The following is a 13,694-nucleotide window of genomic DNA, read 5'->3' on the forward strand; positions in this document are numbered from 1 at the left end:
CGTGAAATAACATAACCAATTAAATGAAATAAATAGATGGCAGAATAGAATAGAATCCCCAATCATCATGAAACCCCAACCCCAATTATATGGCCGTGCATCGTTATCGTTGTTCGTATATTATTCTCAGACATTTTGCGTTTGCTGAAGCGGAAAAGGAAAGCTCGTGGCCAAGATCAAAGAGGAGCGTCCAAGTTCGTTTGTCAATGACGGAATGCGATGCGATACGATGCCTCCAATCCACCCAGCACAACGCCATAGTACTCGTACGAGTTTGTATATCATCCAGGCCATCCATCACATCACCCCTGTCGTCCAAGACCAATCCTCTCCTCGCGCGAACGGACAATCCTCGCTTTATCACCGGGTAACGGTTTCAATTCATCACTTGGATCGAAGCCTGTGTTGTTGTTGGTGTTGGAGCTGCTCTTCCTTGCTCGGATGTTGCGTGTCTGCTTTGTTCTTCTTGTTTGCGGAGTCGAGACTCTTCGAATGAAGCGATGTCTTCCATCGTTACTGTTATGGCGGTGGGTTTGCGGCGGAGCATGTTGATTGTGTAATTGGGGTATTGTTTTCTTTCTAAGATTGAGAGGGAAAAAGAATGAAATAGTGGTCGTTAATCGTTGAGGTTGTGGTTGTGGTAGCCCGCGTTGCGGTCAGGTGCGGTTTTCTGCCGGAAGAATAAATACACGGGGGTGAGCATAGAACTTGGCAAGGTACCTCTCGGCCATTCATGCTTTATTTATTTCTTTCTTTCTTCGCAAAGAAAAAGATAAAAGAAACTAGTATCTAGCATTCAGTCATTATATCATTGAGCAGAAATAAAAGCAGCTTCCTGGACATTGATACAGTCAATCTACAAAGTACATAACTTCAAGATAGAAAGGCGGCATCCAAAGCGGTGAATCTCGACGCGGCCCGCCGAGTTCAATCGAGTCTTTCCCAAAAGTTGAGTTGGTCCCGGCCAGTGGGTTCGTTCAACTTTCCACCATCCTCACCTCACACCACAAGATGATGCGGCCTCAGCTCAGGCAGCTCGCCCGTCACACGGAAGCCGTGCGAATTAGCCTCTCCGCACCCGTGCGTCCCTTCTCCGTTTCCTGCGCTGCGAGAGAAGGCGAGAGCAAGCCATCCGGTAGGTTCAATCCGGTCCTTCACATACAATCTACACCTTAAGGGCTATATAAGGCCCCAATCCATGAATTGGACTACCAATGCTACCCACAATCCAAGTTTACTGACATCTTTCCTCCCCTGACAGCTCCAGCCAACCCACAACCCCGACAGAATGCCCAGACCAAACCTCGCAGACCTCCAACACAGTCGCGTGGCCCACCATCCGGCGCCCCGAACAGACGCCCGACCAATTTGAAAGCAGTTGATGCCCGATCATTCGCCGCTCCCGCCGCAGGATCCGATCAACCTCGCATCATCCGCAGCCCGCGAGCCCGCAACGTCCGACCCGGCGGCCAAGGCCAGGGTCAGGGCCAGGGCCAGGGTCAGTTCCAACGCAAGCCCTTCAACAAAAAGCCCCTCGCCAAAGCCAAGGGCCGTCGTGAACGCCGACCCCGCGACGCTAAGAGGGACGATGGCGACGAAACTCAAGAAGCCGCCGAAGAAGCCGCCATTGAAAAGATCGAGCAGGAACAGGCATTAAAGGAGCGTCCTGTGCCGGTTCGCTATGAGCCGCGTGATATTGATTTCTCTACATTGAAGGCTACATGGCCTTCGCTTCCCTCGGATGCAAACTCGCGTTCTGCTGCTGTTCTTGAAAAGCTTGCGAGTCTTGGAGGTCGGTTTGCGAATGGGTATATCCCTCCTCATGAATTGGGGAGACGGATGTGGAAGGGTGAGAATGTTTTGTTTGAGAATGAGGGTGAGCGGATTCAGGCGCTTGAGGAAGTTAAGCGTCTTTCTCAATTGCGTGCGGATAAGATTTCGCAACGAAAGGGTGAGCTTGTTGAGCCTACTGAGGTTAAATTCGGTGCCCTTAATGCTGAGGGTACGAAGACTTTGATGGAGAAGTATGCTCAAGGGAAATATCCGGCCCTGGAGGCGGTTGGTAAGGATCAGCCTGCTGCGATGGGTGATGTGGTGCGGAATCTGAGGAACAATGGTACTTATGAGACGGCTGGTAAGAGGCCTCAGTTTTTGGCTAAGGTTGAGTCTTTACTCGCTTCCAGCTCTGGTCGTGTGAAGCGCGCTTGAGAATATTGAGATGAGATGGGCTTGATTTGATCGTCTCATTGAAGCGTGTGGATTTTGTATTATACATGGGGGGTTTTTATTTCCTTTTTCCTTTGCTTGCTTTTTTTTAAATCCCTGGCCTGGGCATGTTTTTTATGGCGCCCTTCACAGGCTCTCAGACTCTCTTGTATCTAAATTTACATTTTACATTTGAAAAGTGTTACTACTATAACATCACATCACCATGCAAAAATCTCCTTTCCTCGGGCTCTTAAGGAATCCGCTGAAGCTTATGCTTATGCTTATGCTTATGCTTATGCAGTTTCCAACATCTTCCTAGCCCCATCAAACAAATCCTTAACCTCCTTATGACCCTTCTCCGTAACCTTCTCCATCTGAACCGTAGCATTGCGCACATCATCCGGTCTCGCAGTCTTCTTCTTCTGCATATCCTGTAGTCGTTTGTGCATTGAGCCTCGCGCATCACGAACGCTAGTAGCTGCCTTTTCAAAAGCAGCCTTGGCAACTGTCACGCTTTGGTCTCGGGATTCTTTTGTCGGGGGCGGAATCGGGATGTTGAGTTGGAGTGGGTTGTGGGGGTCTGCTTGTGGGGTTAGGGATAGATTTGATGAGATGATTGATGATGAGATGGGTTTGATGTGCTATGAGTAGAGTAGTGGTTAGCTTAGCTTCACTTAGCATTCAGTCGAGTCGAGTCGCATCTCATCTCTTCCATGGTTGTGAACAGAAACTCACCTCCTCCTCAGCAGCTAAAATAGTAACCATCCGCCCACCCTTAGGCACGACCTGAGCCAAATCACCCAACTTGAACGAATCAGCACTATCCTTGCTAAGCTGGACTTTCAATCCTTCCAATGTGGCGGTGTTGAATCGGCCCCCGGCGCGAAGTTTCGAGAGATCATCTTTCAATCGTGAAACGGCGGTTGATATGCCGGTTTGGAGGTGGGAGAGATCGAATGGGTCTGGACCTTGGCCTTCGGAGCCGGTAGTGGAAGGGCTTGGTTGTGAGTCCGAGGCGGAGGTGGGTGTTTTCTTGCTGCTGCCCTTGTCTTTCTTTTTGTATAGGGTTGGTGAATTGGCGAAGGTGCGTTGGTGCGGATGCGATTGGGGCGTGGTCAGGTGAGGGAGGAGAGCTGGTTGCCAACGCTTGAATGGAGGGCGGGATTGAGTTGTAAGCCTGGTTGGTAGGCGAGTTGCAAGGCGTAGCATTGTGGGCGGGGTTAAAGGTGTTAGTTGGAAGTAGAGTAGAGGAAGTAGAGTAGAGAGAATGTGAGGGTCTTGCTATTGGGCCCTAGAGGGCAAAAAAAGTTGGGGAAAGCGGAGAGCCTGCAGCTGGAGCTCCAAGCGCCAAAAGCATCAACTTGGGCAGTTCAATCATACCACTCATAGAGAGATATTGAGCATCAAGTTGATTACTCGTATAAAGTATGACTACTCGTTATTCTACTTTACTCTACTCTACTATACTCATACTACCAGCACCAATGACACGCAGAGAAAAGGTCGTCACACATTAAATTTGCAACGTTAAATCTTCGTCTACAAGAACCGTACTTTTTAAAGACAAAATGGAAAGGGGTGACGGGTGACGGGTGAAAAAAGAGAAAATACTGCGCCCAAGTGTGCCCGGCTTCAAACACAAAAAGCAAGGGCCAACGCTGCCCCTAGATCTATAAGGCTGCGGCAGACCTTCCATTATCCGAGGAAGGGGTTCATATGTTGGCCGATCCTATGTTCATCGCTATCGCTTCGCTTTGTTCGCTTAGCGGGTAGCCATGGCCTTGGTCATGAGACGCTTGAGGGCCAGCTCCTTCTTCTTGAGGTCCTCGGGGGTGGAGTCCTCAACCTCCAGCTGGGCCATGGCGTCAGAGAGAGCGGACTCGATGCGCTCCTTGTTGCCACGCTTCAGCTTCATGGCCAGGGTGGGCTCGGAGATCATCTCCTCGACACGGGAGATGTAGGACTCGAGCTGCTGGCGGGACTCGAACTTCTTGGTGAAAGCCTCGTCGCTGGTCTTGAACTTGGCGGCGTCCTCAACCATCTGGTCGATCTCAGTGCTGGACAGCTTGCCGACAGCGTTGGAGATGGTGATGTTGGCGGTACGGCCGGAGGTCTTCTCAGTGGCGGTAACCTTGAGGATACCGTTGACATCAACCTCGAAAACACACTCCAGAGCGGCCTCACCGGCACGCATGGGGGGGAGGGGAGCAAGAGTGAACTCTCCCAGGAGGTGTTGTCGGCACAGTTGGTACGCTCACCCTGGTAGACGGGGAACTGGACGGTGCTCTGGTTGTCAACAACGGTGGTGAAGGTACGCTTCTTGATGGTGGGGACGGTCTGGCCACGGGTGACAACGGGGGCGAAGATGTTACCCTCCATGGCGACACCCAGGGAGAGGGGAACGACATCCAGAAGGAGGAGGTCAGCGGTCTCGGCGGAGGTGGCCTTTCCGGAGAGGATACCGGCCTGGACGGCGGCACCGTAGGCAACGGCCTCATCGGGGTTGATGCTCTTCTCGAGCTTCTTGCCATCGAAGAAGTCGGACAGGAGCTTCTGGATACGGGGAATACGGGTGGAACCACCAACAAGGACGATCTCATCGACCTTGGACTTGTCCATACCGGAGTCCTTCATGACCTGCTGGACGGGGTCCAGGGTGCCGGAGAAGGCCTTGGCGTTCAGGTCCTCGAAACGGGCACGGGTGATGGAGGAGTTGAAGTCCTCACCATCGAAGAGGGAGTCAATCTCGACGGTGGTCTGGGTAGCGTTGGACAGAGTACGCTTAGCACGCTCGCAAGCAGTACGGAGACGACGAAGGGCACGGGCATCGCCGGACAGATCCTTCTTGGTCTTCTTCTGGAACTCCTTCTTGAAGTGGTCAAGGAGGTTGGTGTCGAAATCCTGACCACCAAGGTGAGTGTCACCAGCGGTGGCCTTGACAGTGAAGACACCACCCTGGATGTTCAGCAGGGAAACATCGAAAGTACCACCACCCAGATCGTAGATGAGGACGTTGCGCTCCTTGTCAGACTTGCCAGCACCCAGACCGTAAGCAATAGCGGCAGCAGTGGGCTCGTTGATGATACGCAGAACGTTCAGGCCAGCAATGGCACCGGCGTCCTTGGTAGCCTGACGCTGGTTGTCGTTGAAGTAGGCGGGAACGGTGATGACGGCCTTCTCGACCTTCTTGCCGAGCTTGGTCTCAGCAACCTCCTTCATCTGTTTTATTGGTTAGTATATTGCAATGTGTTTCTGTTGGGGTTTTTTTTCAGGAAAAAACTTGCCTTCATGAGGACCATGGAGGAGATCTCCTGGGGAGTGAAGGTCTTGTCCTCGCCGAGGTAGGCAACCTGAACGGCGGGCTGGTCACCCTGGGCGACGACCTTGAAGGGCCAGGACTCAACATCCTTCTTGACGATGGGGTCGTCGTAACGGCGACCAATCAGACGCCTGTGAAAATCCATTGGGTCAGAATTTTTGTTCCGTTCAAAGAAAAAATTCATTTCTTCAGGAATATCCAAGTGGATCCCGCAAAAAAAAAGAAAAGAAAGAATATCAATGGATCTTGATAGACTCACTTGATGTCGAAGACGGTGTTGGCGGGGTTCATGGCGGCAGCGTTCTTAGCGGCCTCACCAATCAGACGCTCCTTCTCGGTGAAAGAGACGAACGAGGGGTGGTGTAAGAACCCTGGTCGTTGGCGACTGGGTGAATTGAATGTTAGCATGGTAATGGACCGAAATGGTGGTTTGTCGAGTGAGAACGCACTGATCTCAACGTTGGTGCCCTCATAGTTGGCAACGCAAGAGTAGGTGGTACCTGCGCACAAAAGAAAAAAAATTGGTTAGCGGACGAAACTTGGGAAGAATGGAATTGGAACAATCATACCGAGATCGATACCGATCGCACCGTCGTACACCTCAGAGTCGGCCATTGTGAAGATAAGTGGTGGGAATGAAAGAGTGGGAAAGGATGGAGAAGAGGGAAGGGGAGGGGTCGAATTTTTTTAATAAAAGCCTGCCACAACTCGGCAGGGCAGAAATTTTTCGGGAGCGGTAGGTCACGTGTTATGGGGGAGGCGGAAACGAGGGAGGCTTACCCGATACGGTAGGTGATGAGATATAGAAAAACTTTAGGTGAAGGCTTAATCTCCGAGTAGGGGCGAGATGATTGGTTTGATATTATGATAATGACCAAGACAATAACCAGAATAAAAAAAGAACAGAAGAAAGAGGCAAAAGGAAGAAATAGAAAGGGGATGATACCTCGGGTGCTTCGTGCTTCACCGTCCTCTATCATACCCTCCAAGAAATGCAGTATGCAAGAATACACTTATCCAAATGGTATACAATAAACCTCATCGCAACAAATTGAAAAAAATAGTAACCCGCTCATAGTCCACTTCCGAGCCTGGGGGGCCGGATTTCGGTGCCCCCCTTGGCGGCCCGGCAATCGCCTCCAAATCAACCTTTGTAGTACCCGGGTGGAGTTGGATGTCGTACGCCAGCGTAGCTGTATCCCCAGATGGGTGAAGTCGATGTGTGCCCATAACAGCGACCAATTTGGTCTGTTTCTCTGACGTACTAGCTACCAGTGTAGGCTTGACCGTCAGGATGCGATGCGATGGCGGAAGGCTGATTGTGATAGCTTGTTGGCGGATAGTTGGCGATGGAGGGATGTCCAGGCACAGATCTTGTTCTAGAGCAAGTGATGGGTGGGTCGAAATTTGCACATTCTGAATCAAAGCAGAGCTTGCATCTGTATCATTATCAGTGACTATTTTCAATCTACTCACCCGATTTCTCGATTTGGGCAGACACTCACCTTGATCTGGGCGCCTCCATATTGAGTCGAGAGGTGACAATGATTGGGGGGCGGGTGAGGAGGAGCTGGGACTAAATTAAACAAGGTCAGCGCAATTAATAGCATATGGTAGGGTCGAGGGGTAGCGCCACACCATCATGCGGAGCGACTCCACCGGTAGACTCGAGGGCAGCGCCCTGGAGAGCATGAGAAGAGCGTCTCTCAGGATGCTGAGACGGTGCTACGGGCGTCTCATCCTTGACATGTAGCCCGTGCGGCTGCTCAGAAGCAGAAGGAGTGGTGGCGACACTAGATCGGGGACTGCCGATCTGTCGTCGAAGAGATCTTGTTCGAGGAGAACGTGGTGCATCGGCATCTTGACTTTGACTGGCCGATCCAGTCCTCACAAGCTCTTGTTGTCGTTTTAGGGAGTCGTTATCAACAGCAACGCCGGATGACGGAACATCCTTAGGTGTCTCGGAGGTCTGTCCAGACATCTTCAATGTTAACCTTTGCGCTGCGGGCTCTGAATCCCTTGCACCCATCTTCAATCGAATCCGAGGCATTTCGGGGGCACCATCTACCTGAATGGAATCGGGCACCAGCTTCTTTGCTTCAGTCACGCGCCGATGGAAATACTCCTGGGTAGTCGTTAGCATTAACACAAAGACCAGACCAGATTTACATGATGTGATGCGATTCAGGAAAGACTAACCTCCAAAATCCCCGCCAGAACTACGATGTCGCTATCGTCTTCGTTATACTCCCTCGCATTTCGCCAAAGATAGCTGACCTCTTCTTCGAATGATTGCCAGGTAGGAAATGCGGTCGTCTTGGAAGGATTTTTGCGGCTTTCAGTGCCGCGCACCTTCTGCTGAATACTTCGTATTGACACAGGGTGATGGATGAGCTCGTAATAGTCGCGGTATAGATTTCGGTCGGGCTTTCCGACAAACGGATATGCCACTTCTTCACCACTGCGGAGGAAGGTTGGTTAGCTTCGCGTCATCCTCCACGTTCCATGGGAAGCGAAGATGCCTACTCGGAGTCCTTCAATCTGGACAGTTCAGATATGATCCTATCCTGTGCCGATTGAATAGTGTCGCCCTCAAAGTTCGCCTCGGACTCCTCTTCCTCTTCCTCCTCCTCTTCAGGGTCCGAGTTCACATCGTCCGCCTCGTCTGCCAGCTGAGTGTCTTCCTGTTCCGGTAAATCGTCATCCTGTCCCAAAGCTCGAAATATTAGCGACACAATTCAATTCGCCCATGCGACGTAGAAGCGAATGAAGGGAGGAAGTGGAGATGGAGATGGAGATGGAGATGGAGATGGAGGTGGAGGGGGTGCGGGCTCTGGCTCGTGGCGGTCGGAGCTCGTCGCACAGCTCCGTCGCAAAGCAGAGTCGCATGAGCGGAGCCCAGCATCCCTGCTTGGAGGAAGATCAATGCTAGACTGTCCGCAGAAGCGGGCTTCCAGACGCGCATCGCAGGTACAGGCAGTCATCTAAACAGGAGGAACGCGCACGATTACTTACAGAAACTTTGCGCCGCTTTTGTCTGCGGAGCTCTGGGGAAGCCGCAGCCGCTGAGCGCCGTTTTGAGCTCATATTTGGGTCGGGCAATTGAAGCGCAAGGACTGGATAAGGGAAAAGTAGTCTTGGACGAGGGATTCCCAGTTCATACCTCGAGGGGTGCAACCGACGCGCGCGCGGCGATCTGCCCCGGAGGGCCCACCCGCCGGCTCGCCGCCTTGGGTAAGTCTAGCAGGCATTGGCATTGGCTGATGAGTAGGCAATTAGATAGTTATTAAATAGTAATAGTATATATGGTAGCTTCTATATGAGTTTAGGAGTTCAATAATATCTCTAGATGTATTAATTGTAATTAATAATAGTATTGGTTAAGGCATTTAAGTTAACATACTATCGCTGTTAAGCAGGATGAACCATGTGATATATATGCACTTCACACATACTCCGAGTATAATCACGCCAAGGTAAAAGTCAAGGTGAGCAAGTCTCGAGAAGTGCTGGATACCAGTAATTATTAATAAAATTGGATACTAGTTTTACTAGTACTTTCATTTATAAATTCCATTCGAGCGAAATAGATATCCCACTACTATATCTCCTTGTAATAGTTATACCCCATCCCCTCGTCGCCTGAGGCATCAACAAAGTCCACGCCGACCCCTCCATTTTCGTCCCGAAAACAAACCCGCTCTTCAAAACGCGACCCCATCTTTCTCTCTTTCCCCCTCCCTCTTTCATCTTGGTCTCCACTCCAAGGACACTTTGATAAAACTTCGATTTCTCAATCAATTCCGATCCGTGTCTACTCTCGTAAGCTGCCCGGCGACACCCACCCTCCAAATTATTTCTCGCGGAACCCCCGACTGACCTCCGCCACGTGCAGCTACGGATTCCTCCACCACCCATTCTCCTAAGACCTGCACTTTTCACCTTTCACAATGGATATCGATCCCATCCGGCGAAACAAGAAACCCCGTCTCCTGCTGGAGTCGGAGCGCGAGCGTCTTGACGAATTCATTGACTCCATTCACTACTCGGCCCGGTATGATATTGAAATTGATGCCCGGCGGTTGCTCGGAGGTCCGACTATTTTTACATTCTTTACTGACTCGACTCGGTATCAGGTATTCCGATGACGCATTCGAGTATCGCCATGTCCAGCTGCCTAAGAACATGCTCAAGAAGATTCCCCAAGATTATTTCGACAGTGCGAAGGGGACGTTGAAGTTGCTCTGGGAGGAAGAATGGCGAGCGTTGGGGATCACACAGGTGCGTTTAGATGGAGGTGGAAATGGAAATGGAAATATTCCTCTGCAGACCTCACTGACACGTTTCGTTTACTCTAGAGTCTGGGCTGGGAGCATTACGAAGTTCATGAGCCAGAGCCTCATATTTTGCTATTCAAGTCCGTCATCCTCCAACTCAAGCCAACTCAACCCCCAAATATATTTGCTGACCTAAGTCTCTGTTTCTCCTAGGCGTCCTCTCAACTACCAGCCACCGATGGCTCAATAAGCTCCCTTTCCTCACAAATTGATGCTGTTGCAGTTGGAAATCTTACCTTACTCCCCCTCCCATACCATACCATACCATACCATCCCCTCCTCCGTTCTCACTTCAAATGCTAGGCTCGACTGTGGTCTTCCCCATTTTGTTTCCTTTTTTATTCTCCTTTTCTTATGATCGCATGAACATGCATAGCTTGTTATGTTCACTAGGGCCCACGGCAGCTTCGTAATGGAAGTTCCGGAATGAGATATGATTCACATTTTCCTTCAATTTTCTATGAGCATGAACATGAACATGAACCGGCAGCGGCAGCGGCCTGGAATATCTAATGCATTGGGCAGAGATGGGGTTGCTCCCAAGACCTAGGTAGCACAGACACAGACACAGATGCGCGGCCCTTTGAATATTTCTGTTCTGGTCATCAGACCACGTTCTTTGCCAGCCATTCCTCCCATTGAGCTGTGCTGAAACCACTGCTTATTCCACGCTCTTCCACTCCCTGGGCGGTGTCAGTGATTTGGTTGCCTTTTCTTCGAGAGAGGGGTTATGCCTTACATTGAAAAATACAGTTGGTGATACGTGCACCCCAATCACTCGGCCCGTCTAGATTTGTGTCAGTGGGATGTTTCTTCCACGTCCAGAGGTTCTTCCTATATTGGGGGAGGGGTTTGAAAAACAAAACTAAAACAAACCTTGACTATCCACTTGATATCATTCGTGACCTGATTACCCATATTCAGCGCTCCATCCGGGCCGGGCGTATCAGGAATCTTCAATAGATCCAACACCTTCCCCTCATCAACACCAACGGAGCCTGCAACCCGAGCCAGGCGCTCGTATGTCTGGTTACGGGTTTCATTGACAACGCTCACGTCGAAGAATTCACCCTGGACCTTGAAAAGTGCCGCACTAAAGGCCCAGAATTTCTCGGGTGCGAGCCGGAGAACGGCGGCGCCGGCTTCGTGGGTGAGTGTCGAGGATGGGTGCCAGGGTTGAATATGCTGGCGGAAGATTACTTGGAGTCGTGGATTGTATCGTTGGGTGATTTCGGGACTCAGGGAATAGAATGTATTGAACATTTTGGCTGAGAACTGAATAGCGGGTTTTGAGGTTTAGCTGATATATCATATCAAACCAAAGGTGATACCTTAGGAGGCATGTAAAGCAAGGATTAGGATTAGATTAGACTAACCGGGCACACATAGTCAAGGTCTAGATAAGCTGGTCAGCATATTTTACCACGAAGAGGATATAAATCATACATACACAATTCAAGAGTATGCTGTGTCTCTTCTTTCTTACCGCCCGAGAGCTTGATACCGGCAAAGTTAGGAGGAACAGACATGGTGATGGTGATGGTGATGGTGATAGTAGTGATGATGGTGGAGGAAGTAGTAAAAGGGATGGTCGTGAGGCGGTCGTGGATCTGGCGTCATACTAGTATTTCCTTACCCCGCCAGTGGAGATCTGGGCCAGCACCGCCGAGCTATACCTGCTTATAACGGGTCAATGGTAGTACATAGTACATATATACTCATGACCCGCTCCGATGACACCATGAACTACATTCAAGTTTTTCTCGGCTTCATGCCCAGGTACGTAAATTTCACGGGTCATCTTGCTTTGGTACAGTGATTATCACCAGGATACCTGAACGTGAAGTAAATTTACAATGATATTGAGATTATCTTTTTAATCTGATATGCAACCTGCTTGAAATGGGTATAAGAGTTATTGTTGGCTATTTTCAGATTCTGTGTACGTCCTTTGGCATGCGGTCAAAAGAGTTCGAGCTCGAATAATGAGGGCAACACAAGAGAGCCGAGCCGACCCGTCAACAGTCACCTCACCTGAGCGGCCGTTGCTTATGATAACTCAAGTCTTTGAGTTTTACATCCACAGTTCGCCATCCAGGCTTCGCTGGATCATACTCGCCCCGCACTTCAAACCTGCAAGACCCATGCGGCCCCTGTACCCCCACGGGGCCAGAAAGGAAGAATGAACCTCGCACCGGAGTTCGAAGAAATTGAGTCTCATGGTCATGCAGCCTTAACTTGAAGGCTATAGATGCCAAATGTAGATCGGATCCTGGGCCGAGGTCAGGCAACGGGAGCCGCTGCAGTGTCGATATGAAAAATGATGGGTGGAGTTCGGGTTCAGCGTTGGATGGGATGTTCTCCGTAGAACGGTCGGATATTGGTGGCTGCAGTTGAGACTTTTCACGGGTGGTCATGGGATTCGGTTGGCTTGATAGGGTAAACCTCCCGTTCAACAATTGTACATCGTTCGGTTGACCGTCTGGGTTCATTAGGCGGTCCATTTGCCTCCGGTATAAGACATAATAGGCATCCCAGATTGCGAGTGCCACGTGCGTTGGTCTCATGAATATCGACAGTCTATCACCGATCTCAGGATTCATCGGTTTTGTCGCCCACGATATCCCGTCATCTGTAAGTTCCATCCTGTGTATGATTAGCGCGGATTCATCAATGATAAATGATGTAACTGGAGCGAAGCATACCCAGCGCGCACATATTCCGGCGGAGGACGAGACGGAAACTGTGGTACCAGCCAAAGTCCAGTTAAGGATAATGGACTTCCAAGAAATGGCGAGATCTGCTCAGAGGCACTCTGGAGGATAATGGCCGCAAGTTCATCTGGCATTTGTTAGTGTTGGCTCGATTCCGGTGGAATAAAGGAAACAAAACGAACCTCTCAGTTTTTGCAACTTCTCGCGATCCTTTGATATCTTCGAATACACCTGCCACTCCGGGTCTGATGCGGTGTAGAATTCACCCTCCTGTTCTTCCAAGTACCAAGTAAGAGGGATGAATACGGGCTCATCCTCCTCTACCTCCTCCTCTGCTATTTCCTTATCTTGGCGCTTGGATTCAAGTAGTTCCTTTTCTTTGAGAACTCGAAGTTTTTTACTTCTTTCCAACCTTTCATCGGGGTCCTCGTCCCAGTTATCGTTGGTGTAAACTCTAACCATGAGAGTCCAGGCATGGAAAGTAACACCGTATAATAAACATTTTCCGATAAAGGACCTATTTCATAAAATAGTCAGTGGAAAAATCCTTGTGAGAAAACCGATATAGACATGAGCTTCTGGTCGCCCGGCGAATTCCATCGGGGCTGCTGTGATTTGTTGCCATTGACACAGGTGTCTCTTCAAGTAAGGCCTGCGCTGGAAGGAACCCAGAGCAGCATGTCTGAAGCCGAGAAGAATTACCGGGCACCAGTAGACCATCTTCCAATACCCCAAAGATATAACTTGAAAGCACTAGACTCACCTGAGCCAGCGTCGTCGAAATCTCACATGTCGAACAGGCGTGGGAGCGGTGATCGTTTGAGGCCCAGTATAGAAGCGTGAGGGACGTGCTTTACTTCGAAGTATCTGCCGTAGCCAAAGCATTGAGAAGATCCGTCCAGAAGAGATCCTCAGCCACAAGAAGCACCACGGGGTATTGATATTGACATGGAATGGGTGGGAAGTCTTGGGGTCGAATGTTAAGGAACACGCCGATCGCGGGCGCCGGCTGTGGCCACGGCCACGTGACGCGTTATCGCAATGGACAAGTTCCCGCTCGGGAGGGAGCTACGTTGTTGCTGTCTCCGTTCTGTCTTTGACCTTCTCGACTGACCC

At 50.3% G+C, this 13,694-nt stretch overlaps 6 protein-coding genes across 6 annotated transcripts; 2 read left to right on the top strand and 4 right to left on the bottom strand.

The window, feature by feature from the left end:
- Positions 1 to 1,011: 1,011 nt before the first annotated feature.
- Positions 1,012 to 2,208, top strand: N7509_007839 (uncharacterized protein; the record flags this gene model as incomplete). Its single annotated transcript, XM_056632476.1, has 2 exons — positions 1,012 to 1,135; positions 1,262 to 2,208. 2 exons carry the CDS (start codon positions 1,012 to 1,014, stop codon positions 2,206 to 2,208), a joined length of 1,071 nt encoding a protein of 356 aa, XP_056488027.1.
- Positions 2,209 to 2,501: 293 nt separating this feature from the next.
- N7509_007840 (ribosome-recycling factor) lies at positions 2,502 to 3,417 on the bottom strand (the record flags this gene model as incomplete). Its single annotated transcript, XM_056632477.1, has 2 exons — positions 2,502 to 2,849; positions 2,944 to 3,417. 2 exons carry the CDS (start codon positions 3,415 to 3,417, stop codon positions 2,502 to 2,504), a joined length of 822 nt encoding a protein of 273 aa, XP_056488028.1.
- A 553-nt stretch (positions 3,418 to 3,970) lies between these two features.
- Positions 3,971 to 6,142, bottom strand: hscA (putative Hsp70 chaperone (HscA); the record flags this gene model as incomplete). The annotated part of the gene is made up of 5 exons (XM_056632478.1): positions 3,971 to 4,428; positions 4,467 to 5,427; positions 5,505 to 5,658; positions 5,787 to 6,027; positions 6,097 to 6,142. 5 exons carry the CDS (start codon positions 6,140 to 6,142, stop codon positions 3,971 to 3,973), a joined length of 1,860 nt encoding a protein of 619 aa, XP_056488029.1.
- A 423-nt stretch (positions 6,143 to 6,565) lies between these two features.
- Positions 6,566 to 8,784, bottom strand: N7509_007842 (bromodomain-containing protein; the record flags this gene model as incomplete). The annotated part of the gene is made up of 6 exons (XM_056632479.1): positions 6,566 to 7,103; positions 7,195 to 7,652; positions 7,727 to 7,988; positions 8,054 to 8,232; positions 8,543 to 8,643; positions 8,691 to 8,784. 6 exons carry the CDS (start codon positions 8,782 to 8,784, stop codon positions 6,566 to 6,568), a joined length of 1,632 nt encoding a protein of 543 aa, XP_056488030.1.
- A 693-nt stretch (positions 8,785 to 9,477) lies between these two features.
- Positions 9,478 to 10,017, top strand: N7509_007843 (cyclin-dependent protein kinase regulatory subunit CKS1; the record flags this gene model as incomplete). Its single annotated transcript, XM_056632480.1, has 3 exons — positions 9,478 to 9,581; positions 9,664 to 9,808; positions 9,886 to 10,017. 3 exons carry the CDS (start codon positions 9,478 to 9,480, stop codon positions 10,015 to 10,017), a joined length of 381 nt encoding a protein of 126 aa, XP_056488031.1.
- A 452-nt stretch (positions 10,018 to 10,469) lies between these two features.
- On the bottom strand, positions 10,470 to 13,463 carry N7509_007844 (uncharacterized protein; the record flags this gene model as incomplete). The annotated part of the gene is made up of 9 exons (XM_056632481.1): positions 10,470 to 10,547; positions 10,604 to 10,651; positions 10,741 to 11,139; positions 11,241 to 11,260; positions 11,315 to 11,474; positions 12,060 to 12,510; positions 12,570 to 12,705; positions 12,761 to 13,095; positions 13,342 to 13,463. 9 exons carry the CDS (start codon positions 13,461 to 13,463, stop codon positions 10,470 to 10,472), a joined length of 1,749 nt encoding a protein of 582 aa, XP_056488032.1.
- Positions 13,464 to 13,694: the final 231 nt, after the last annotated feature.

The sequence above is a fragment of the Penicillium cosmopolitanum genome, assembly GCF_028827165.1.
Source record: "Penicillium cosmopolitanum strain IBT 29677 chromosome Unknown utg000008l:1.0-4398992.0:1.0-4402845.0, whole genome shotgun sequence".
Taxonomy (NCBI): domain Eukaryota; kingdom Fungi; phylum Ascomycota; class Eurotiomycetes; order Eurotiales; family Aspergillaceae; genus Penicillium; species Penicillium cosmopolitanum.